This window comes from Lactuca serriola, chromosome 1 (assembly GCF_051521515.1).
Source record: "Lactuca serriola cultivar US96UC23 chromosome 1, Lser_US96UC23_V15, whole genome shotgun sequence".
Taxonomy (NCBI): Eukaryota; Viridiplantae; Streptophyta; class Magnoliopsida; order Asterales; family Asteraceae; genus Lactuca; species Lactuca serriola.
The window spans coordinates 51,651,462-51,676,872 of NC_136408.1; the positions used below are offsets into that span (position 1 = coordinate 51,651,462).

Consider the following 25,411-nt stretch of genomic DNA (forward strand, 5'->3'; position numbering starts at 1 on the left):
CTGATAATAAATTATTTGGAAACCTCTTTGTAATAACTAATGGAACTTGGGTTGTTTTTGAAAGTTTAAATTGGTTTGAAGTTTTTGTGTGTTACAGAATCCATAAAGTTACTAACTTTATGGATTTACTTCACTCAAGCATGCTAAACATGAAGAAAAGCGGACAAAATCCTAGATATATCCACGAAATGTAATAAATTTTGGATCTTTGATACTTACAAAGGTCGAAAAGCAAGAAGAGGTGATGATAATGTTGCTACTTTTTCCACTCCACCACTAGATTACTCCTTTCCTCTTCTTCTCTCCTTCTACAAGCTAGAAATGGCACCAAATTGGCTAAGAACTTTAAGGATGATAAAACTCAGGGTTCTCTGGGGCTTAGAGGGTGGACAACCCTAGCCCCCTCTTTCCTTTAAATACCGAAAATTAGGGTTTTTGGTCCTCGGACTGCTCTCACATCGTGAGCACTGGATTACTCACGTCGTGAGCCTCAAAATGATGTGCGGGTCTAAATTACTCCTCACGACGTGACAAGCATTCCTCACGTCATGAGAAGGGCTAAAATTGAAAACTTTTAACTCAATAATGATTCTTATTTTTTCCAAATAAGAATCTTATCTTCTCCTTTGACCAAACAAGCCCCTTTTGTTTTTCACCCAACTCCAAAGTTTTTCCATACAAGCACATCACATGATCAATCACTCTTGAGTCTTGAGGGTTGATAGTTGATCCATTTCATCAAGTTTCTTAGCAATTGATAAGTGTGTAAATTTTCCCCAACAATGGTTTGATATTTAAGATCCTTCAAGCATAACTTCAATATATGGCGTCTTCTTCAAATTCATCGATTCACAAAAGCTTTAAGTATGATGTGTTTTTGAACTTCGGAGGTAAAGACACACACAACAACTTCATCGATCATATTTATTATGCTCTTCAGCAAAAAAGCATTTACACTTACACGGACGACAAGAGAATCAAGAAAGGGGAAAGGATCAGTGATGAGCTCTTAGGATCCATTGAAGACTCAAAATTCTACATCATTGTATTCTCAGAGAACTCTGCATCTTCGTCATGGTGCTTGGATGAGCAGTTGAAGATAATAGAATGTCAGAAGATAACCGAGCATACAACTTACCCTGTCTTCTATGACGTGGAACCCTCAGAAGTCCGCAAACAGAGTGGAGCAATTAGAGAAGCCTTTGCCAAACATGGAAACAAAGAGGTTGCTGGAAAATGGAGAGAGGCTCTGAAAGAAGCTGCAAATATGGTCAGGTGGGAGTTGAAGAACATTGTTGATGGGTAATTCCTTGATCAATGGAATCTTATGTTGTATCTATTATTATCAAATTCTAACTCAAACTCTCGTTTGTGAAAGATTGAACATGAAAATTCATTAATTTAATGACTAGGGTTTCTTTAAAATACAGACATGAAGCTAAATTTATCCAAAAAATTGTTGAAGAGCTTTCATTAGAATTACGTGATGGGTTTTAGGCATAAGAACAATCTTATGTGCTCATACAAACCCTAATGCTTGGATCTAGGTTTCTCTATTGTACATGCAATGAATCCAAGACTAATAAACCCTAGATCTAATATATATTAAACTGAATTAGGGTTTAGAGAATTACCTTTGATTTTTATATAGCAATAACAATCAATTCCTTGCTTGGATTGGCTTCAAAAGCTTGGTGCCTCAAGTGTTGCACCTCTAATGGAGTCACAAACACCATATACAACTTGGATGAAGAGGCGAAGAAAGGAGGCTGCCCAAAAAACGGCTAGAAACCCTAGAGAAAGACTTGTCCACGTTTTTGGGGCATAGGTGCCCTTTATATACATGTAGGCTATTAGGGTTTACAACTAGGAAACCCTAATCTGACTGCTTAAGCCCTAAGCAGCCCATGGACTCCTTAAACATATCCCTTGGACGATTTCTAATGGGCTTCCCATAGAATTCGTCCAACCTATATTTTATTAGGTGATCCATAGCCCAATTATAATTATCTTATAATTACAACTTCAGTCCCCTAAGTTTAATTAATCTCTTTTAGCCACAAAATTAATTATCAATTAATTCTTGACTAATATTAATTAAACAATATGATTTCTCCTTTAATATATTATTCTCATAATATATTAATAAATCATATTTATACCTTTCTCTCCTTAAATCATCCTACATATTGCTATGGTGAAGGCAACCCAAAAAGACCAAGCTCATAATCGGGTCAAGTACATACCAAAATAGTTATGGACTTAGACACTAATCCAATAGTCTCCCACTTGGATAAGTCTAATAACTATTTTCCGTATGACTTCAGAACCTGATCAGCAATCGTAGCTTTCAAAAGTCGCTGTCAACTCTGATCTTATCAGATAGCGTGTCCGTTAGATAAGGGATTATATATTCCTCTATTCTCAAGATATCGTATAGACATAAGACATGAATTTCAATCATTCTCTCTATACTATTCCCCGACTTCCGATTTATGACGACTAATAACAGACTACAATTGAACACATCAACTTAGTCCCGGCTTGGTCAAGCGCTTAGGTGTCATCACTAAATCATCGAGAGGCCCACAGATATCGCTTTTATCCCACTTTGGGTAAAAGGAATGGATAAACTTCAACTCAAATGCTCGCTTGCATTTACTGATCGAATCACACACAACAATAAGTTTTATAACACCAAGTTACTGGTGCGTTTACTTATTATCAATGTGCAAGCGACCAACAAATAACAACTCACACGTCTCGGTTTCAAGAATATACAATATTATCGTCTCACTAATCACTCGTGATAAATCCATGAAGTGATTCAAGTGAGCATGGGTTTAATCCAATACTCTAATCTTATCAAAGCACTCATGAACTCTGCAGCAAACTTGTGCCATGTCTAAACACTTCAGACAGTCTATAGACAGATTCATGACAGTCTTTATTCATACCTACTCCCAACGTATGACCGACTATGGATGTTTGAATAACCTAGTTATTCTGGAAGTCAAAACATGCAAACCGAAACATAACAATAATACTTAATCCTATACGGCCCCAAACTTGTGAGCGTAAATAAAACACCTCTATTTATCCACCATATTGATTACTCATTATTTATCAATGTTTTGGATAACCAACTCATTACTTGAATAACAAAAATTTGTCCCATGCTCCAAGCATGCACACTTTGTTTCCTATGGTCCATGCTTTGTGAAATAGATCAATTGAAAAAAAAATTTCAATGATGCTCATTTCACAATTCTTAATCCTTACCATTAGTGTAAGAACACAAGGTTCTTGCCACTACTAGAATATGCTAGATTCTAACCTATTATGCAACGATCCTTTCGCAAAGCCATAGCACAAAAGTCACCAAGACTTGGTCAATGAGATTACAAAGTACTCTATCAGAAATTGTTACAAGACAATTCCACAGACGTGAAGTCTCACATTCAAAGTACATTCCTTTGAATATCCTTCTTGCATAAAAGTTTCTAATCTAGGCATAGACTCTCAATATCCAACTCTGAATATGGAAACATTTCCACATTTGCCATATGACAACTCATTCTTAATAGAATCTTATCTATTCATAATAATGTCGATATGGTCCATCCAATACCATACTTCCAACTACTCACAAGTGACCAATCCTTAGCGAACTTTAGATTGTCTTTTTATAGTTGTTTAATAAATTTAGTCAAAAACCGATTCTAGTCTTTTTTTCCCTCTTAATGCGCTAGACATTTGGAAAATTTTAGAATGGTCAAATATTATAGCATTTGCAATCGATCCTATACCCAAAGCGTATGGGACACGATGCATAATGTCTTACATAAAGATATGATACTTTATCAATCTTCTGCCATAATATTTCATGTGTCACGTTCTCACAATTCGAACTATGAAGAGGGATGCCGTAATCATAATCGAAATTTGAGAACACACCATGTATCCTTTGACTAAATTTATTAAAATTTCTCAATCTAAGCTTTAGATTTTGAAACGAAGTATAATATTATCTCCCTTAATTATAGCAAAACAATTTTTCAACCCATGCAACTTTGCAAATTGAATCTTTATTTTTCTATAATTAATAGTGCTAACTTGCAATACTTGCCATAATAATCATACAAGCATAACACTTATACTCCCACTATCATGATGATTATTATCATATAAGCATAACACTTATGCTCCCACTAGCTTTGACTTGTATTCAGAAAACAAATGAACTTCCAGAAAACAATGCCTATTGAATTTCTGAAATTCATATTTCTAATACCAGATGCTTCGATAAGCCTTTATCTAAGCTTCTTAAACTTATACACATTTGCCTTAGATAGCTCATATGTGTGTTTAAACAATTCAGAACTTATGTTACTAAGTTCCAAATGTTGAAACTAATTGCCAAATTTCACAATTCGAACTATGGAAAGGGATGTCGTAATCATAATCGAATTTGAGAATACAATTTTCACAATCGCTATCTTCTTAAAATCTCTCTTAGTGAAAGTATTTCCTCACAGTCATTTTCATGAAGGAGGGAATCTTATGACACTTAGATTTTATGGTGTATGAGTTCCTATCCATGTGAATTTGCCAAAACCAAAGTTTGTGACAAATCTAAACTCATATGGACTGAACTTTCTTAATCTTGATTTCTTGCCTTATGGTAACACGAGTGCCCACCATGTCTTCCAAGTAATTTAGCAACTTATCCTTACATATCAATGTACTTTCCATTGATCAAGGTGCTTTGTCTTTATGCATTCAAATGAGAACTCATAGAACTCACATGCATAATTAACTCAATTGGAATGGCACAGAAATAAAATAATGTCAACACAATAGGTTGCAAACCTCAAGTCGTGTGCTAGTGATGATCGATAAGGTTTATTCTTGATTTGTTTTCGAAACCTTTTAAAAAAACATTAAAACTCCCACTGACTCCTTGACATATAAGGTTCTCTTATCAAGAAACATTTCTTGATAAACAAATATTCAAGAGTTGGTGTAGCATTTATCAAGACAAAACAATTCACAAATTGGTCCTAGTTGGTCTTTGTCTTATCGAAGACATCACAACTTACCAGTTTCTAAGAATAAGAAATTTTTTCCAAATTCTACATTTTTTAAGTGTTATAAACCTACTAAAGACCTTTTACTCAAGTCACAATCTTGACTCTAAGACTTGATATTGGAACGAATTATGATTGACTTCTTGATTTAACCATTTCTACAATTCTCGATTCCTCTTCTTAAACATGCAATTGCACTAAGACTCACTTAGAGGATCAATTGAGACATGGTCCTTAATCATTAAGACTTATCATAAAACACAATAAAAGGTACTCTCCCTTCTTCTTAGAATAGAGAAACTTTTATCTTTCTGCCTACTTGATTCTTCTTTATTCGTTCTACTATTCATTGAAACTCTTTCAATCAATTCAGAATTACACTTAATCTTATAAGTATAATCATATTTACTAAACTTTAGTAAATCATGACGAATATCTTTGTCACTCTTGTGGTGGACTTGATCAACGCACAACCTAGTGTACTTGATCTCCTAGTCCTTCAACTGAAACTTTGTCAAAGAATTAGTCTAAATTTCTCAAATGTGAAAGTTTTTCATTCATCATACAATACACGTTGCATGATTCCAAGTTTCTGTCCAATTGAAACTTGGGCGATGAGAAACTCTCCCTATTTGGTAAACTTTTGATATTTCCACAAATAATACAATTAAGAATCAAATCCATTATTGCTAATAATAGAAACCTTCAAACATCAATTTTTCATACATGCCATTGCAAGGATAAATAAATAAGATAAAATCAAAATTCATTTTATTGCGGAAAAAATTTGTCCTTATAATGCAATTCAATTGAAAAACTATGTCATTACATATTTCTATTATAACTCCAAGTAGTAGCTCAAGAATCCAATCTTCAAGTAATGCGATCGAAATCCATTTCTTCACGATCAGATTCAGCTCACTTCTTCCCTTAAGCTTCCTCTCTTTTCTTCGATCCTACAAAAACATCAAAATGTAATCTTATCACATCATGTATTAAGAATCTAGAATAGGAACTTAAAAGAGTTAGTTAATGGATTTTACCTGAAGCAGAGCCATACGTCTTGACTCTCCCATCTCTTAGATCTCTCAGGTAGTTAGGGCAGTTTCGTCTCCAATGCCCTTTCTCTTGGCAATAAAAGCAAATGGAGTCCTTTGGCACAACACATCGGACAATCACAGACTTAGCTCTTTCTGGACTTCCAATGTTGCCAGTGTCCCTTGAAGTTTGGGAGTTTGATTCACCAGACAAATTTGCTTGACCAACATGCCAAATCATTGTTGATTCAACAGCTGTAAGCAAATAGGTGAGATCAATGAGGGTCACTTCGTGATCCATCATATAGTACTCTCTAACGAACTCACTATATGATTCAGGAAGTGACTGAAGAACCCAGTCAACAGCCAACTCACTTGAGATCTCGACACCCAACATGCTTAACCTATCAATGTGTGACTTCATCTCTAAGATGTGTGCACACACAGGTTTCCCATCTTCGTGTTTACTTGCCAAAAGGGCTTAAGGGAGCTTGAAATTTTCAAGCCTTTGAACTTGTGGGTTAGGGAGAACAGGCGGAGGAGGTGGAGGAAGTGAAGCATGACTCTCATTTCCTTGATCGTATCTCAGAACGTCATCTTCATTTGGAAAACTTGTTCCATGGGATTTGGGAAGACCATGATTGTCAGAACTAGACATCTACAAAACGGGAGGAAGTTCAAGTCAAGTTGATTAGAATTCTTGATGCAACACCCAAATGAATCATCAAGCTAGGATCCAACACAATACTCTACAACCTAGAGGAGGGATGCCATAATCTAGTTGCGGAATATTTGAAGGTAGGTAAATGACAATTTACCAATTTCCACCATGAAAAACGAAAGGAATTTTAAGTTTTAAATGAATTGAAACTCCTAGATCTTTTGAGATTCATTGAACTTTTCAATGGCATGTTTAATCTCGATTATGCCTTACTATTTGTGACTAGGATGCCGAGGATCACAAACAAGGTGTGAATAACCATACGAATCACGTGGTGCACTCAATGCTACTATCACCTAATTAAGGTGCCGGTTAGCTACACACGCTCCATTGATCTATGACAAACATCGAGTCACCCTTCGCTACCAATGTCATCCCCAAATTAGTGTGTCGGTTAACCACACACGCTCCACTAACGTTGGACAAGGGTACGAAGTGTAATTCTATGGATTAGCATACAATTTCACATTTTTCCTAAAGTAACTATGATTTGGGAATTTGTATAAGCCTTTAGTTACTTTGTACTTCATTATACTTATAATGGAAGGTTTCAGTCCTATCCTACCCGTTCGGCTAACGACCCTCCACTAGTCAAGAGTGCGGTGGGTAAGAGTGGATACCCATTCAATCGCCATTTTATAGGCAATTTCCTTAAACACCCCTTATAGACCAGTTTCGTGAATGAAGCATACTAACGGTAAGACTGACTGTTTACTCATACATATATAATATTAGACTTTTAGTGTTATATATAGTATAGGGTGTATTTTACACTTTTAAAATACTAGGTGGTTTAACTTAGTAAATTATACTTTTAATTTAATTAAACGTAAACCAAACTTTATGGGTTTATTAAATCACTTTTAATTATACACTTTAATTAATTAATAAAACCATAAGGGTGTGATTTTAAGTTTTTCAAATTACTAGGGTTTTAGAATTTAACATTTCAAAATTAAACTTTTAATCAACTTTTAAATTCCAAAACTTGAGGGCAAGTTTTGAAACATTTCAAAACATTAGGGTTCAGAATTTAAATGTTTCAAAATTAAACTTTTTAATCAAAATTTAAATTCCAAAACTTGAGGGCAAGTTTTGAAACTTTTCTAAACATAAGGGATCAAATAACAAATAACATAAATTAAATAATTAATTTGGAGATTATCTATATTTGACCTAATCTCATTTTATTCATAAGATAATTACCAAATAATTTAAATAATCCATATTTATCATATAAGGAAACTATTATTCAAAAGATTTGAAATTATCTTTTGTTTTATGAAGGATAATCATCCAAATATAATAAAAATCGAATTTTATCATCAAAATATGTTTTTGGTATTGATCCTTCAGCAAAACAGCAAGAATTCCCGATATTCCCTCTGTCTGACCCCTGGACTCGCCGAGTCAGGTCGGGCAGAGGCCAAAAAATCGATTTTCAGTAAATAATTCAATATATAGCATGACATACAACAGAAACCAATCAAGTCTCTGATACCACTGATGGGTTTTAGGCATAAGAACAATCATATGTGCTCATACAAACCCTAATGTTTGGATCTAGATTTCTCTATTGTACATGCAATGAATCCAAGACTAATAAACCCTAGATCTAATATATATTAAACTGAATTAGGGTTTAGAGAATTACCTTTGATTTTTATATAGCAATAACAATCAATTCCTTGCTTGGATTGGCTTCAAAAGCTTGGTGCCTCAAGTGCTGCACCTCTAATGGAGTCACAAACACCATATACAACTTGGATGAAGAGGAGAAGAAAGGAGGCTGCCCAAAAAACGGTTAGAAACCCTAGAGAAAGACTTGTCCACGTTTTTGGGGCATAGGTGCCCTTTATATACATGTAGGCTATTAGGGTTTACAACTAGGAAACCCTAATCTGACTGCTTAAGCCCTAAGCAGCCCACGGACTCCTTAAACATATCCCTTGGACGATTTCTAATGGGCTTCCCATAGAATTCGTCCAACCTATATTTTATTAGGTGATCCATAGCCTAATTATAATTATCTTATAATTACAACTTCAGTCCCCTAAGTTTAATTAATCTCTTTTAGCCACAAAATTAATTATCAATTAATTCTTGACTAATATTAATTAAACAATATGATTTCTCCTTTAATATATTATTCTCATAATATATTAATAAATCATATTTAAACATTTCTCTCCTTAAATCATCCTACATATTGCTATGGTGAAGGCAACCCAAAAGGACCAAGCTCATAATCGGGTCAAGTACATACCAAAATAGTTATGGACTTAGACACTAATCCAACATTACGCTCCATCAATTTTGTCATTAACGAAAAATTAGTAGGCATGGAGACACGGGTCAATTATGCGGTATCATCTTTAAGAAGTGGTTTTGATGATGATGTTGGCATGATCGGTATCAAGGGGATGGGAGGTGGTGGGAAGACGACTTTGGCCAGAGCGGTTTTGAATCAAATATATAATCAATTTCAAGGTAAATGCTTCATTGAGAATGTTAAGGAAGTTTCAAAGGCTTCCATGCTGGGTTGAAATCGTTGCAAAATCAATTCCTGTCATATGTCTTAAATGAAAAATGTGTCAAGGTAAGTAGTGTTCATGATGGGAAAAACATCATCAAGAGGCTGATGCGTAGTAGAAAGGTCCTTGTTGTTCTAGATGATGTGGACCATATAGACCAGCTTGAGGCATTAGTCGGTGAGTCGAATTGGTTTAAACCGGGAAGTACAGTTATCTTTACAACAAGAGATGAGCAAGTTCTTGTAGCACACGGAATGAAGTTGATTTGTAATGTCAAACTATTATCCGATACAGAAGGAATTTGCCTCTTCAATAGGTATGCATTTGGGAGAGTGATTCCAATTGAAAGGTATACACGACTATCAAAACAAGTCATACATTATGCTGGTGGTCTTCCTTTGACAATAAGAGTTTTGGGTTCGTTTCTTTGTGGTAAAAATGAGCTTGAATGGATGGATGCCATAGAAAGGCTAAAAATAATTCCATTAATGGAAACTATGAAAAAGTTGGAATTAAGCTATATAGGTCTAGAGGAGGATTACAAAGAAATATTTTTGGATGTCGCATGCTTGCTGCAAGGTGAGCCAAAACATTTGGCATTAGAAGCACTTGAAAGCTATGGATTTTACGCTAGAAATGGTTTAAGAGTTCTTGAGCAAAGATCTCTCATAACCATTGATGGTAAGCATGTGGGCATGCATGACTATATTTAGGCCTGTCGAAAAAACCCAATACCCGTTCTACCCACCCGACCCGTTCTGAATTCGGGTAGAATGGGTCGGGTAAAATGGGTAACGGCTACGAACATTCGGGTAATAGGTTAACCCGATAATAATATAGGTCGGGTTTTAGGTATGAATATTTATTTTCGGGTATACCCGAATACCCGAATTCATTTTTTAAATAATATCAAATATACAATGCAGTCACGTACGCACACTTCAAATAAAACAAAATCCTTCGTTTCCTTCTTATTAACGACGGCTCGACAGTCGACGCAAACTTGCAAAGGGAATATGACACTGAAGCTGAAGTCCTGAACCGTCATCACAATTCTCAGTTTCTCACTATCCCACGGAATAGAATTAAAAAAGTACATAACATATTATAATAATTTGTATTGTTATTATATATGTACTTGTTAATTGTATGGAGTATTTTCCTACCCAATTCTTTATTAAACCAACTAACATGTAAAAAAAAAAATTAAAAATAATCAATAAGTGTCATTTAAAAAAATTGCAGGTATACCCGATAATTACCCGACCCGACCTCAAACCCGAATACCCGAAACCCGAAAACCCGAATTACAATATAGGTCGGGTATCGGCTATTATTTTCTTAAGGAAATACTCGTTCTACCCGACCCGTTCTACCCGAAACCCGAAAATTTTACCCGTTCGACACCCCTAATCATATTAGAGAACCCTTGACCTTCAGTCGGCTCTAAATCTGGAGGTGTTAGATCTTGATATTTGCGAGGATTTGGTAGAAGTTCATATGCCAGATAGATGTGTTAATCTCAGATCCCTCCAACTTATTAATTCAAAGTTGAGGACCCTTGACCTTGGGTTGACTCCCAATCTCGAGGATTTATGTCTCACGTGTTATGATTTGGAACAACTTCACATGGCCGATGATGGATGTCAAAAGCTCTCATCCCTTAACATCAGTCATTCAAAGTTGAGGTCCCTTTACCACGGGTTTACTCCAAATCTGCAGTATTTAAATCTTACTCATTGTACTTTACTTGACAGGCTAACATTGTCAGATACAAAGATCAGATACAAAGATTAAGCATTTTCCAGATAGCATATATACATTAAAACATCTGAAAATTCTCCAACTTATATCTTGTGGGCTTAAGAGGTTACCTGAGGATATTGACCGATTAGAATGTTTACATGATTTATTAGTTACCAAGTGTAAACATTTACAAAATCTCCCGAACAAAATCTGTAAGATGAAACTTCTAAAATATCTCAATCTCCGCTATTTTATTCGAGTTGCGAGATTGCCCGACGAAATTGGACTTTTAGAGTGTCTAAAAGAGTTGGATATAGAAGGTACATGCATAAGTTATCTTCGACGGAGCATTCTTTGGTTGAAAGGTGTGCGCATCTATGGGTCAAGAGAGCTTCTTTAGTTGTGTAGCTTTACATCCGAGATACAAACCTCAGGATGTGGATTTTACTGCTACGTAGAGGTGTAAATTAACGACAGTGTGATGTGAGTCTCTTCTACTATGCTTTAACAACTATTATAACAGTTATATTTACATTCTGTATTTTCTATTAATCACCTTCATCTGTTGTTCATTTACTAGTACAAAGCTTCCCTTGCTAATTTAGGTCTAATCTATACTTATTCATTCAGTTGTTGAGTCTTCTATCTTCTGAATGAATAAGACTTAGATAGACAACATTATGTTTGTTGTCATGAATCTGCATCTTTTGGCAAACCACATAGACCAATCACATAATTTTGTACTTAATATATGTTAATCTTATTATATTATTCAAAATTTGGATTTGTAATGAGAAATAAGACAAAAGCTTGTATTTCATAAGCTTTGGTAAAGTACACTTTTTTCGTCCCTATGCTTATATGAAAATTACGGATTGGGTTCTAACCTAAATTTCTTTTAACATTTTTCATCCCCTAATCAAGATTTTGTAACATCAAACTTCAACAATCACTCTATTATTTTCATCAAGAACTCAACTAGCTTCTTTTATTCTTCGATTTGTTCATCGATTGCATCCTTTTTTATCTAAAAAAGAATCAGCTGTTTCAATTGATTCATATTGATTGCCTTTCTATTATGATGGTTTCAATTCTTTCTTGTTGGATCATAGAATTCATCTTCATCACTATCATTTTGTGTTCTGTTTTTCAATCAACTTAACATAAATTGGAAAAAAAGAAAATCTGTAAATACCCCTAAATAATGTATTCATCTCTTTCTTCTTACTCAACCCATACTCTTTCATTCATTCGGCGTTTCCACCAAACTTTTATGCTCCCATCCACCCCTCAAAGGGATCATGATCATCTAACCATCTCATCTCACTTATTAACTCATCCAACTTCTCATAAATCTGTTTACATCTAGGATGAGCATTATCCCCAATAACAAACATATGCAACTCCGACTTCACCTCAATCCAACTACACCCCGGTTCTTTCTTTAATCCACCACACCTCATCTTTTTCCTTACCTTCGACACCTCTTCCCACATCCCAACATCCGCATAAATATTCCCTAAAAGCACATACGCACTTGAATCTTGCGGGTCCCACTTCACAAGCCAACTCGCTGCCAACTCACCCACCTCCACATTCTTTTGTAACTTACAAACTCCAAGTAAAGTCCTCCAAATAACATCATCCGCCTCCATAGGCATATCATTTATAACCTTCAACGCCTCCTTCACTTTCCCCGCCCTCCCCAATATATCAACCATACATGAGTAATGCTCTAACTGAGGCTCCAAACCATAGTTAGTAGCCATCGAGTTAAAGTAACTCAACCCCTTTTCAACTAACCCCACATGAGCACACGCACGAAGAACCGAAACAAAAGTCGCTTGGTTTGGCTTCACGTTGTTGACTTTCATTGACTCGAAAACACTTAAAGCTTCCTCTCCAAGCCCGTGTTGAGAATACCCACAAATCATCGCGTTCCATGTCACAAAATCTTTATTTACGGTTTTCTCAAACATCAATCTTGAATCTTGCATGTTGCCACATTTTGAGTACATGTCCACAAGAGTGCTTGAAATGAACACATCGGTTTGCATTTCTTGTTTGATGATTTGTGCGTGTATTTGTGTTCCTAGATTGATGGTTGCAAGATTTGCACACGTGTCGAGAACTGTCGCGAATGTGAAGTTGTCGGGTTTGGTTCCCGATTCCAACATTTTTGAAAAGAATCTTTGGGATTCTTCGCTTTGTTCTTGTGTTGAGAACCCTGAAATGATTGCATTCCATGACACCATAGTTTGTTCTTCCATTCTTTCATGGAGTTTCTTTGCATCTTCAATGTTTCCACATTTGGAATACATGTCTACTAGAGCACTTCCAACAAAAGATTCAAAACTCACTCCTGATTTCACAATTCTACCATGAACTTCCATTCCATGTTTTAAAGATTTCAGACTAGAACAGCCTTTTAAGACGCTACCAAAAGTGAATTCATCGGGTTCAAAACGTGAACTTAGCATTTGAACAAGAAGTTGAAGGGTTTCATGTACGTTTCCGTTTTGTTCATAAGCAGCAATGATTGTGTTCCATGAGACTGCATCCCGTGTTGGCATTTCATCAAACACTTGGCGTGCATCAGCTAAAGCTCCACACTTTCCATACATGTCAAGAATCGCGTTTTGTACACAAACGTTTGATAGGAACTTACTTTTGATTGTTAACCCATGTAATTGGAGTCCAAATGTATACGCTTTGATTACAGCACATGCGCTAAAAGCACCAGATAAACTAATGTCATCAAAACCAAGATCAGTGTTTCTCAGATTATGAAACAGCTGCAATGCTTCAAATCCTTGATTCAAACGAGCACAACCTGTGATAATCGCGTTGTATGATTGTAAATTATGGGTTGATAAGGTGTGAAAAAGTTTTTTGGAATCAGATAACTGGCCACATTTTGCATACATGTCTAAAGTTGCAGTTCCTACTATGGTATCAGAGCCAAAGTCCATCTTTAATGAATGGGCATGCAATTGAGAACCAAACTGTAAAGCAGATAAGCATGCACATGATCTGAAAAGGCTTGCGTAAGTTGATTGGCTAATTCCTAATCCTTCTTTTTGCATATTCTTGAATAGTTTTAAGCCACTTAAAAACTCATCGTTTTGAACACAACCAGCAATCAAAGCACTCCATGAAACCCAATTTTTCACAGGCATTTCTTCGAAAAAGGTTATGGATTCCTTCAGTTTCTTGCATTTTGCATACATATCTACAGTTGCACTTGCAGCCACCACATCATGAACAAATCCCATACGAATTAAAAGTCCATGAATCTGAACACCTAAACTATAATCCTCCAAACCCAAACTGGCCTTCAGAACCACAGCAAATGTAGTCGCATCCAACCCCACACCCTCCCTTCGGATACGCGTGAAAATTTCAAGGGATTTCCAATAACTTCCATTATGTAAGTACCCTGAAATTAATGTATTCCACGAAACCACATCTCTCTCGGGCATTAAATCAAACATCTCTTGAGCAATATTCAGTAGCCCGATCCCTGCATACCCGAAAATCATAGCGTTCCAAGAAACCGTGTCTCTTTGAGGCATTCTATCGAACACTCTGTGAGCATACTCCATGTTGGAACACTTTAAGTACATTTGGATTAAACAATTCGTAACGAAGACAGTGGGTTCGAACCCAGATACAATCATATGAGCATGCGCTTCTTTTCCATGACGAAGGTCCTTTCGATCTGAACATCGTTGGTATAAGTGGGAGAATGTTCTTTTCACAGAAGTAGTCAAGGGTTTGGCAACGGTGTGTGTATGGGTAGAGTATTGTTTGGGGAAAAACGGGACAACGAAACTTGCAAAGCAAAGCTGAGAGATGTTGAGTGGCTTGAACATATGAAGTAATTCTTTAGCGCGGTGACCGTTAGGCATTCATCAGTATATATTGTCCATTTTCCCTACGGTGGGGACTGGCGTTATTTCAGGGTATATATGATCCTTCTTTAGTGGATCTGGATTTTCATTCCAAACCAAGCTTCAATCGTCTGGTGACAGCGGCGGTGGTATCTGAACAGAGAGAGAAGTTCCGATGGTGGTGCGCTTTAACGTTTCAATATCTCAACCCAATGAGAGAGAGAGAGAGAGGGAGGGAGAGCTGATGGGTTCTCTATGGCGGTGGTGGTGTGAGCGGTCTGGATTTATACTCAGGGAGGTGGTGGTTAGGTTCCTTGTGTAGAACGGCGGAGGGAGAGTTGCAGTAACGGTTGTGTTAGGTCGTGGACTGGTGGGGGAGGAGCAGAGGGGGGTGTTTCGTAGTTTTTTTAAGAGGAATTGTATTTTGTGCTTAAAGTGTGGTATCTTCTGTGTTCTATTAATTTAAACATGTGCTTAAAAAAGAATAGAAAAAACACGCAAATACAGTTAAAATTATAAGTATATACGCTAGCCAGTTAGGGAAGCAAAATAGTGGTGGTCACAGTGTAACAGCCCGAAATCTCAGGTATTGTTTAATTATGTTTTGGGGGTGAGTTAAGAGGGGACTCGGCGAGTTGGAGCCTAGACTCGCCGAGTAGGATCGCAGACTTGGTCGCGGGTCCGCGACTGGACTCGACGAGTCCAGATATGGACTCGGCGAGTCGACGCTGTTCAGCAGAAACCCTAACCGTTCGGTTTTGGATCGTATATAATGCTCTTATATGCCGTCATTGTCCGTCTTTAGTCGATTGAGAGGAACCCTAAACGGCTGTGGGCATCTAGAGCAAGATTGGAGGATATTAGGGCTTGAAGAGATTGTTGGGCAAGGAGGAGAAGGGTTTTGGCTAAAGGAACAGCAAGGGATTCGAGTTCTGCGGTTTGGAGACTCAGAGAGGGCGTATTCCAGGTAATATTTCGGATTCCTTTATGTTATTTTGATGTGTATGCGAAATTAGGGTTTATGAAACCCATTTAGTGATTAGATGGGTTATTATGTTATTACCCAAACGTTTATACCCCAGTAATAAGGTGTTTAGAAGTCCAGAAAGTCTCATGATTGTATATCTCGGGACCATACGTAATTCAGGAAGCAGTTGATCGTCTGCATGGCATGGACTCGCCGAGTTGTTCTTCAGACTCGGCGAGTGGAGTCGGGGTGGCCCCGCGATTCTTCCAGGGGTAACTCGTCGGGTCGAGGAGGATACTCGACGAGTAGATAAGGAATCTCAGAAAGTTGGAGGACGTCTAGACTCGCTGAGTCGCCATGGTACTCGCCGAGTCCGGTCGAGTTGACCGTTGACCGTTGACCAGAGTTGACCTAAGTCTGACTTCTTAGGGATAGTCACACTTAGAAGATATAAGTATTAATGAGATATGTGATGTTATAGGGAGGTTGTAGCTCGTCGGATTGTGCACGAGTGATTTCAGGATTTGCTAGCTTTCAGCTTTTACGAGGTGAGTCTTCTCACTATACTGTACCCGGAAGGGTTTGACTGTGTGACCGGAAGGTCGGATATGATATGTGATATGTATGCTATATGTGGTAAGTTATTTGTTATATGTGCTATGTATGTTATGGGCCGGAAGGCGATTATATTATGGGCCGGAAGGCAATATGTTATGGGCCGGAAGGCGATATGTTGTGTGATGGACCGGAAGGTCGGCGTGGGTAGGACCGGAAGGTTTACCCAGCAGGGACGGAAGTCCCCTGAGACACATGGACCGGAAGGTCGGGCCTGGAAAGGCGTATGTGCGTAAGTTGTATATTGGGGAACTCACTAAGCATTTATGCTTACAGTTGTTGTGCATGTATTTCAGGTACTAGCGAGGACCGTGGGAAGGCGCCGGCGTGATCGATACACACTGAAGACTACTTTTATGATCTTGGGATTTTGATTATTTGTATTTGACAGAACACTTAAACTATTTATGCCTTGTTTTGAATGGAAATAAATATATTTTTAAAATGAAAAATTTGTTTGAAAATTTGAGTTGTTACAATTGGTATCAGAGCCTAGGTTTGAGGGATTCGGGTGCACCTTCGGGAGTAGCTGAACTCAAACCGAGGATTTGAGGGAAACTTTTTAAATAAAGGCATAAACTTTTGTAAATGGTTTTGTGGTAAGCAAGAAAGAAGCAGTGTGTACGATCAGTCAGCGCCCGAACGGTAAAGATCCCCAAAATACCTTACAATATTATATGATATGAATTGTTATGCATGCTAGAAGACTAGGTATCCATGATAGGACTAGAGTGGCCTGATTTGTGATGCCTTAGTCTAGGGAAATTTGCCTATATGAGATGCGTTGCTAGCATGCGGGTAGATAGTGCATATCAGCAGTAGAGTACTCACTATCCGGAGTTTGGGGAGGAGGACTTGGGATGAACACTGATGCGGTGTGGTCGGTAGTATTGGGCCCGTACTACCGAGGACACCGGGTCAGTGGGAGACCCAAGTAAGAATCCCTGGATATCGGGGACTGAGTAGGGTTGCGTATCGAGTGCGATTATACTCGGAGGAGTCTCTGATAGTTTTATGTTGTATTTCAGAGACATCATGGTTAGACCACGCCACGGAGCGAGTACGAGCGGTGTGAGTGACGAGGATATTCGTCAGATGATTCACGAGGAGGTGGCGGCCGCGATCCGGGCTGAGATCCCGGAGATGTTTGGGTCTATTAAGACCACCCTGATGGAGACATTCGATGAGCGGTACGCCGCGTTGACTGAGGCTGCAACCGCTGCAGCTACCGCAGCTGTGGCCGCTGCTAGGCCACAGGGAGGTGACTCGTTGCTGTTCCGAGAGTTCAGCAACACGAAGCCACCGGAGTTCGATGGGACGCAGGATCCGATTGCTGCGATGAGGTGGATCGCAGACATAGAGGGGTGCTTCTACACGTGTTCATGCCCGGAGCACCTGAGGGTACGGTTCGCTTTGAACCAGCTCCGCCTGGGAGCGAAGGACTGGTGGAAGTTCGTGACGGCGAACTTCACTTTGGCAGAGACTACAGCGGTGACATGGGAGGGGTTTACTGCCATGTTCATGGATGAGTACGTTCCCCCGGTGGAGAGGGAACGATTGGTGCAGGAGTTCTTAACCCTCAAGCAAGGTACTGATTCTGTTGCGGTGATTACGCGGAAGTTTCATGAGAGGGCGATGTTCTGCCCCGAGCTGGTGTCCACTGATCAGGCTCGGATGAGCCGGTACTTGGGAGTGTTGAGGAGGGATATCCGGGAGTTTGTGTCGAACTCCACCTACCATACTTTTGCTGAGCTTCAGGCGAATGTCAGGAAGCGCGAGATCGAGTTGGAGACCCAGGCCAGGGAGGAGGCCGAGTCTCAGCGGGTGGACCGGCGACCGGCTCAGTTCCAGCCGGCAGCCAAGCGGACCAAGTCCGCCGATGCGAGGACGGGAGGTTCGAAGAGCCGCACTTGCGGAAAGTGCGGCAAGGGTCATGAGGGGGCGTGTCGATCTGGTGCTTGCTACAAGTGTGGCAAGGAGGGGCACATTGCTAGGGAGTGTCCCAAGGGATTTACGGTTTGCTTTCATTGCAACCAGACTGGCCATAGGAAGGCCGAGTGCCCTCAGCTTCTTCAGGGATCTGCACCTGCTGCCGGAGCTACTGCGACTCGACCGGTGAAGGCCGAGGCCCCGAGGGCTCGGGGGAGAGCCTTTCAGCTGACTGCGGAGGAGGTCCGCGCTGCGCCCGATGTTGTGGCAGGTATGTTGTAATTCATGTAATTATTTTAATGTCGAGATGTTATGCTTATGTTATTATATGCGTAGGTACTTTTCTTGTGAACTCTGTGCCTGCCTTAGTGTTATTTGACTCGGGTGCGAGTAGGTCCTTTGTGTCCTTAGCCTTTAGTCAGCATATCAGCGTTAGTCGTGAGTCGTTGAGTCGACCTTTGAGAGTTTCTATAGCTGACGAGAAAGTGATTTGTGCCACGGAGGTTCTTCGGGGATGTGTACTAGAGATTTTCGGGGTTCAATTCCCGATTGACCTAATCCCTATTGCGATGGGTGATGTCTGTGTCATCGTAGGCATGGACTGGTTGAGCCGATTCGGCGCTGTCATCGACTGTGAGCGTCAGCTGGTGACCATACGAGACCATAGTGGGGGAGTCCTTTCGGTGTACGGCGAGGGTACCCGTTCGGGATCAGCTTTTTGTTCGGCCGCTAGGGCGAGGCAGTGTCTACAGCAGGGCTGTAAGGGTTTTGTGGCGTATGTGATGGATACGCGGGAGGTTCCCGAGAGACCGAAATCAGTTGAGGAGGTCCCTGTGGTGCGTGAGTTTCCAGATGTTTTCCCCGAGGAGCTGCCGGGAGTACCTCCTGTGAGGCAAGTAGAGTTTGGTATCAATCTGGTTCCGGGGGCCGCGCCTATTGCTAAGGTGCCTTATCGTCTTGCACCTCCAGAGATGCAAGAGTTGTCCTCGCAGCTCCAGGAGTTGTTGGGGAAGGGATTCAGTCGGCCGAGCAGCTCGCCGTGGGGAGCACCTATTCTGTTCGTCAAGAAGAAGGATGGTTCACACCGGATGTGTATTGATTACCGGGAGTTGAACAAGTTGACGGTCAAGAACCGTTACCCGTTACCGAGGATCGATGATTTATTCGATCAGTTGCAGGGAGCGTCTTGGTTTTCCAAGATCGATCTGAGGTCAGGGTACCATCAGGTGAGAGTGCGGGAGGAGGATGTCCAGAAGACAGCGTTTAGGACGCGATATAGGCATTATGAGTTTGTGGTGATGCCTTTCGGACTCACCAATGCCCCGGCGGTGTTCATGGATCTCATGAACAGGGTATGCAGACCGATGTTGGATCGGTCAGTGATTGTATTCATCGACGACATTCTGGTGTATTCTAGATCTAGAGAGCAGCATGAGGAGCATTTGAGGGAGGTCCTTGAGGTATTGAGGTCGGAGAAGCTTTATGCAAAGTTCTCCAAATGTGACTTCTGGCTGCGAGAGGTCCAATTTCTAGGACATGTTGTCAATCAGAAAGGGATATTGGTCGATCCGGCCAAGGTTGAGGCGGTGATGAGTTGGGAGGTGCCGAAGTCACCTTCTGAGATCAGGAGCTTCCTTGGGTTGGCAGGGTATTACCGGAGATTCATCAAGGATTTCTCCAAGATCGCAGTGCCACTCACCAGATTGACCCGGAAGGGTGTTGCATTCTCATGGGGGCCCGAGCAGCAGACCTCCTTTGAGACACTTCGCCAGAGGTTGTGCGAAGCCCCGGTATTAGCTCTTCCAGAAGGGATGGAAGATTTTGTGGTATATTGCGACGCATCGATTTCGGGATTGGGTGCAGTGTTGATGCAGAGGGGTCATGTGATAGCTTATGCGTCGAGGCAGCTGAAGCCTCATGAGGCGAGATACCCTACGCATGATTTAGAGTTGGGAGCAGTAGTGTTCGCTCTCAAGATTTGGCGTCACTACCTGTATGGGGTTCGATGTACGATATATACGGACCATAAGAGCTTGAAGTATTTGATGGATCAGCCCAACCTAAATATGCGTCAGAGGAGGTGGTTGGATGTGGTCAAGGATTACGATTGTGAGATCCTGTACCACCCAGGCAAGGCTAATGTGGTAGCCGACGCGTTGAGCCGCAGGGCGGAGAGCACTCCATTGCGAGATGTATGCTTGAGACTGACTGTGATGACTCCAGTATTGGACGCTATTCGTGGGGCACAGGCAGAGGCTGTGCGACCAGAAATGCAGAAGAAAGAGCGGGTTGTGGGGTTAATTTCAGAGTTTGTTAAGGATAGTCGAGGGCTTATGACATTTCAGGGTCGGATCTGGGTACCGTTCGTGGGCGGTACGCGTATTACTTTGATGGAAGAGGCTCATAGATCGAAATTCTCGATCCATCCCGGTGCTACAAAGATGTATTTGGATTTGAGGAAGGAGTATCGGTGGCCCTGTATGAAGAGGGACGTGGCATGGTTCGTTGAGAGGTGCTTGACCTGCCGTAGGGTTAAGGCCGAGCACCAGAGACCGCATGGCAAGTTACAGCCATTGGAGATCCCCGAGTGGAAGTGGGAACAGATCACTATGGATTTTATCACCAAATTGCCGAGGACTGCCAGGGGAGTTGATGCAATTTGGGTGATTGTGGATAGGTTGACGAAGAGTGCACACTTCCTTGCCATCAGCGAGAGTTCTTCAGCGGAGAAGTTGGCAGAGATATATGTGAGAGAAGTGGTATCTCGGCATGGGGTGCCGATCTCGATTGTGTCAGACCGTGATGTGCGCTTCACTTCCAGGTTCTAGAAGAAATTCCATGAGGAGCTGGGTACTAAATTGCATTTTAGTACCGCATACCATCCCCAGACAGACGGTCAGAGCGAGCGGACGATTCAGACGCTGGAGGACATGCTCCGAGCGTGTGTGTTAGACTTCGGGGGTAGTTGGGATGCGTATTTACCATTGGCAGAGTTTTCCTACAACAACAGCCATCATTCGAGCATTGGTATGCCACCTTTTGAGTTGTTGTATGGTAGGAGGTGTCGGACCCCCATTTGCTGGGGAGAGGTGGGAGAGAGAGTAATGGGCAGAACGGAGATTGTGCTCCAGACGACAGAGCAGATTCAGCAAGTGAGACAAAGGTTATTGACTGCCCAGAGCCGACAGAAGAGTTATGCAGACAGGCGCCGATCCGAGCTTAAATTTCAGGTCGGCAACTTCATTCTCCTGAAGGTCTCTCCTTGGAAAGGGGTGATTCGATTCAGGAAGAGGGGCAAATTGGGGCCCCGGTATATTGGGCCATTTCGTGTGATTGCAAGGATAGGCCGGGTAGCCTATCGGTTGGAGTTGCCAGCGGAGTTGGGTCAGATCCACGACACTTTTCATGTGTCGCAGTTGAGGAAGTGCATAGCCGATGAGTCGGCAGTGGTTCCATTGGAGGATATTCAGGTGGATGCGAGCCTGAATTACGCGGAGAGACCAGTGGCTATCAGAGATCGGAAGATCAAGGTTCTGAGGAACAAGGAGGTACCTCTGGTGTTGGTTCAATGGCAACACCGTAAGGGATCGAAAATGACTTGGGAACCGGAACGCGAGATGCGGGAGCAGCATCCGGAACTATTTGCAGAGTGAGACTTCGAGGGCGAAGTCTAATCCAAGTGCGGGAGAGTTGTAACAGCCCGAAATCTCAGGTATTGTTTAATTATGTTTTTGGGGTGAGTTAAGAGGGGACTCGGCGAGTTGGAGCCTAGACTCGCCGAGTAGGATCGCAGACTTGGTCGCGGGTCCGCGACTGGACTCGACGAGTCCAGATATGGACTCGGCGAGTCAACGCTGTTCAGCAGAAACCCTAACCGTTCGGTTTTGGATCGTATATAATGCTCTTATATGCCGTCATTGTCCGTCTTTAGTCGATTGAGAGGAACCCTAAACGGCTGTGGGCATCTAGAGCAAGATTGGAGGATATTAGGGCTTGAAGAGATTGTTGGGCAAGGAGGAGAAGGGTTTTGGCTAAAGGAACAGCAAGGGATTCGAGTTCTGCGGTTTGGAGACTCAGAGAGGGCGTATTCCAGGTAATATTTCGGATTCCTTTATGTTATTTTGATGTGTATGCGAAATTAGGGTTTATGAAACCCATTTAGTGATTAGATGGGTTATTATGTTATTACCCAAACGTTTATACCCCAGTAATAAGGTGTTTAGAAGTCCAGAAAGTCCCATGATTGTATATCTCGGGACCATACGTAATTCAGGAAGCAGTTGATCGTCTGCATGGCATGGACTCGCCGAGTTGTTCTTCAGACTCGGCGAGTAGCTTGAAGATTTACTGGGACTCGCCGAGTTGTTCTTCAGACTCGGCGAGTGGAGTCGGGGTGGCCCCGCGATTCTTCCAGGGGTAACTCGTCGGGTCGAGGAGGATACTCGACGAGTAGATAAGGAATCTCAGAAAGTTGGAGGACGTCTAGACTCGCCGAGTCGCCATGGTACTCGCCGAGTCCGGTCGAGTTGACCGTTGACCGTTGACCAGAGTTGACCTAAGTCTGACTTCTTAGGGATAGTCACACTTAGAAGATATAAGTATTAATGAGATATGTGATGTTATAGGGAGGTTGTAGCTCGTCGGATTGTGCACGAGTGATTTCAGGATTTGCTAGCTTTCAGCTTTTACGAGGTGAGTCTTCTCACTATACTGTACCCGGAAGGGTTTGACTGTGTGACCGGAAGGTCGGATATGATATGTGATATGTATGCTATATGTGGTAAGTTATTTGTTATATGTGCTATGTATGTTATGGGCCGGAAGGCGATTATATTATGGGCCGGAAGGCAATATGTTATGGGCCGGAAGGCGATATGTTGTGTGATGGACCGGAAGGTCGGCGTGGGTAGGACCGGAAGGTTTACCCAGCAGGGACGGAAGTCCCCTGAGACACATGGACCGGAAGGTCGGGCCTGGAAAGGCGTATGTGCGTAAGTTGTATATTGGGGAACTCACTAAGCATTTATGCTTACAGTTGTTGTGCATGTATTTCAGGTACTAGCGAGGACCGTGGGAAGGCGCCGGCGTGATCGATACACACTGAAGACTACTTTTATGATCTTGGGATTTTGATTATTTGTATTTGACAGAACACTTAAACTATTTATGCCTTGTTTTGAATGGAAATAAATATATTTTTAAAATGAAAAATTTGTTTGAAAATTTGAGTTGTTACACACAGCGATAGCGGCAGTTACACCATTCCTAGGGATGACCAGCCGGTACTGAACATACCGAATTTGAAAATATGAGACGGCACACAGTATTCCAAATACATGAAATTCGGGATTCAGTACCACAGTACCGGTACTAGTACCGAAAACTGGTACCATTCCCAGTACCGGTACCGGTGATGTTAATTTGGCTTGGTACTCGGGATTTGCTTTCAATCAAATTTAGTTTTCAGAAAATCGGAAACGGTACGGGTCGGTACCAGTTCCGTCCCACGCTCATCCCTAACCGTTCCGACCAGCCACCGCTAAATGGATAAGTTCACTGCTTAAGCAAACAGTTTCTCAACTTTTCTTGTCTTTTTAGCCACTTGTGCCATATTCATTTAGGCTATAGGAAGTGGTTGTACTTCTAGTACATTGACATATAGGTTTTTTAGGCTATGAGGAGTGGAGTGCGGTAAAAATGAGGTGGTGCCTATGTGACATAGCGAACACCACGCCCTCCTATGCGGTTTGAGGTGTGCGGCCAAAAATGGGAGCGCTCTCTCTCTCTCTCTCTCTCTCTCTCTCTCTCTTCTTTTTCTTTTCTCTTTTTATGGTATACCACTCATTGTGTGTAGTAAGGAAATGTGACACCACTCCCTCTAGCCTCATTGTCATATAAGTTTAGTATGTATAGATTGAAAAATATAGAGAGTAGTAGTGTGAGGAGCTAACCAGTTATTGCGGTCAAAATTTCAATGGCGGTCACATGCCGTTATTTGAAATCGCAGTTATCACGGTGGTATAGCAGTTTTTTTAATATTATGTATAATTTATATTATATATTTATACAAAATTTATATATTAGATTATTAATATTATATAGAATTACTATCATAAAAAATCATACAAAAACATCACATAATCTATATATAATAATCTAATATAGTAATATGAAAACTAAAAAGTGTCAAAATATCATCGCACCTCAACTCGTTCGTGGTTTCTAAGTACTAAAATAGACGAGAAAGGGAAGTTGTTATTTGTTGTATTGTAGTTTGTAATTAATTATATTTATTAGTTGGACTTATTAAGACAAAAAGTGTAGTGGACTAGTTAAAAAAATAAAGATTTAATATTGAAATAACACACAATCATTTTTTTCTTTGTCAAAGTAGCCCAATACATACAAAATTGTAAAAACGAGTGCAACGTCGCTATAGCGTTGATGAGATTCGCAGTAAATAGCGCCGCTAATAGCGCCACATCTATTTGTAAATGTTATTTCAAAATAGCGGTTCAGTAACACCGCAAAACACTATAACACCGCAAAACATAGCATAGGTGAAGAGTTTAATATATTTTGCTTTGAAAAAAAAAATAGTAAACCAATTAGGATTTGGTCAAATGTAAATCAACCAAGTCTCTCTCTCTCTCTCGGCTTAGCGAGAGTTAACGGCACTGTTGCTTTTCCTAGCAAGCTTCTAGCGATGGTGCATAGCGACTCACTCTGATCAGCCTTATATCAAAATACTTAGGTTGGAAGATATAGATTTCCGGGTGTTAAGTCATTCCTAAATCCTCCCACTCTATTATTAACTTTACCAAATTGTTAGTTGGGTGAGAAGGAAATTACAAAAGAGTGATGAATGATGTGATGGCT

General features: G+C 40.7%; 2 protein-coding genes and 1 pseudogene across 2 annotated transcripts; 2 read left to right on the top strand and 1 right to left on the bottom strand.

Annotated features, from left to right (window-relative positions):
* The first annotated feature begins 823 nt into the window (after positions 1-823).
* LOC145054817 (toll/interleukin-1 receptor-like protein pseudogene) lies at positions 824-1,497 on the top strand (annotated as a pseudogene).
* A 7,693-nt stretch (positions 1,498-9,190) lies between these two features.
* Positions 9,191-10,095, top strand: LOC145054827 (TMV resistance protein N-like). Its single transcript, XM_079003092.1, has 2 exons — positions 9,191-9,358; positions 9,448-10,095. The coding sequence occupies exons 1-2, from the start codon at positions 9,191-9,193 to the stop codon at positions 10,093-10,095; spliced, it is 816 nt and encodes a 271-aa protein (XP_078859218.1).
* Positions 10,096-11,933: 1,838 nt separating this feature from the next.
* On the bottom strand, positions 11,934-15,440 carry LOC145088175 (Pentatricopeptide repeat (PPR) superfamily protein). Its single transcript, XM_079026413.1, has one exon. It carries the CDS (start codon positions 15,037-15,039, stop codon positions 12,400-12,402), a length of 2,640 nt encoding a protein of 879 aa, XP_078882539.1. The 5' UTR covers positions 15,040-15,440; the 3' UTR covers positions 11,934-12,399.
* Positions 15,441-25,411: the final 9,971 nt, after the last annotated feature.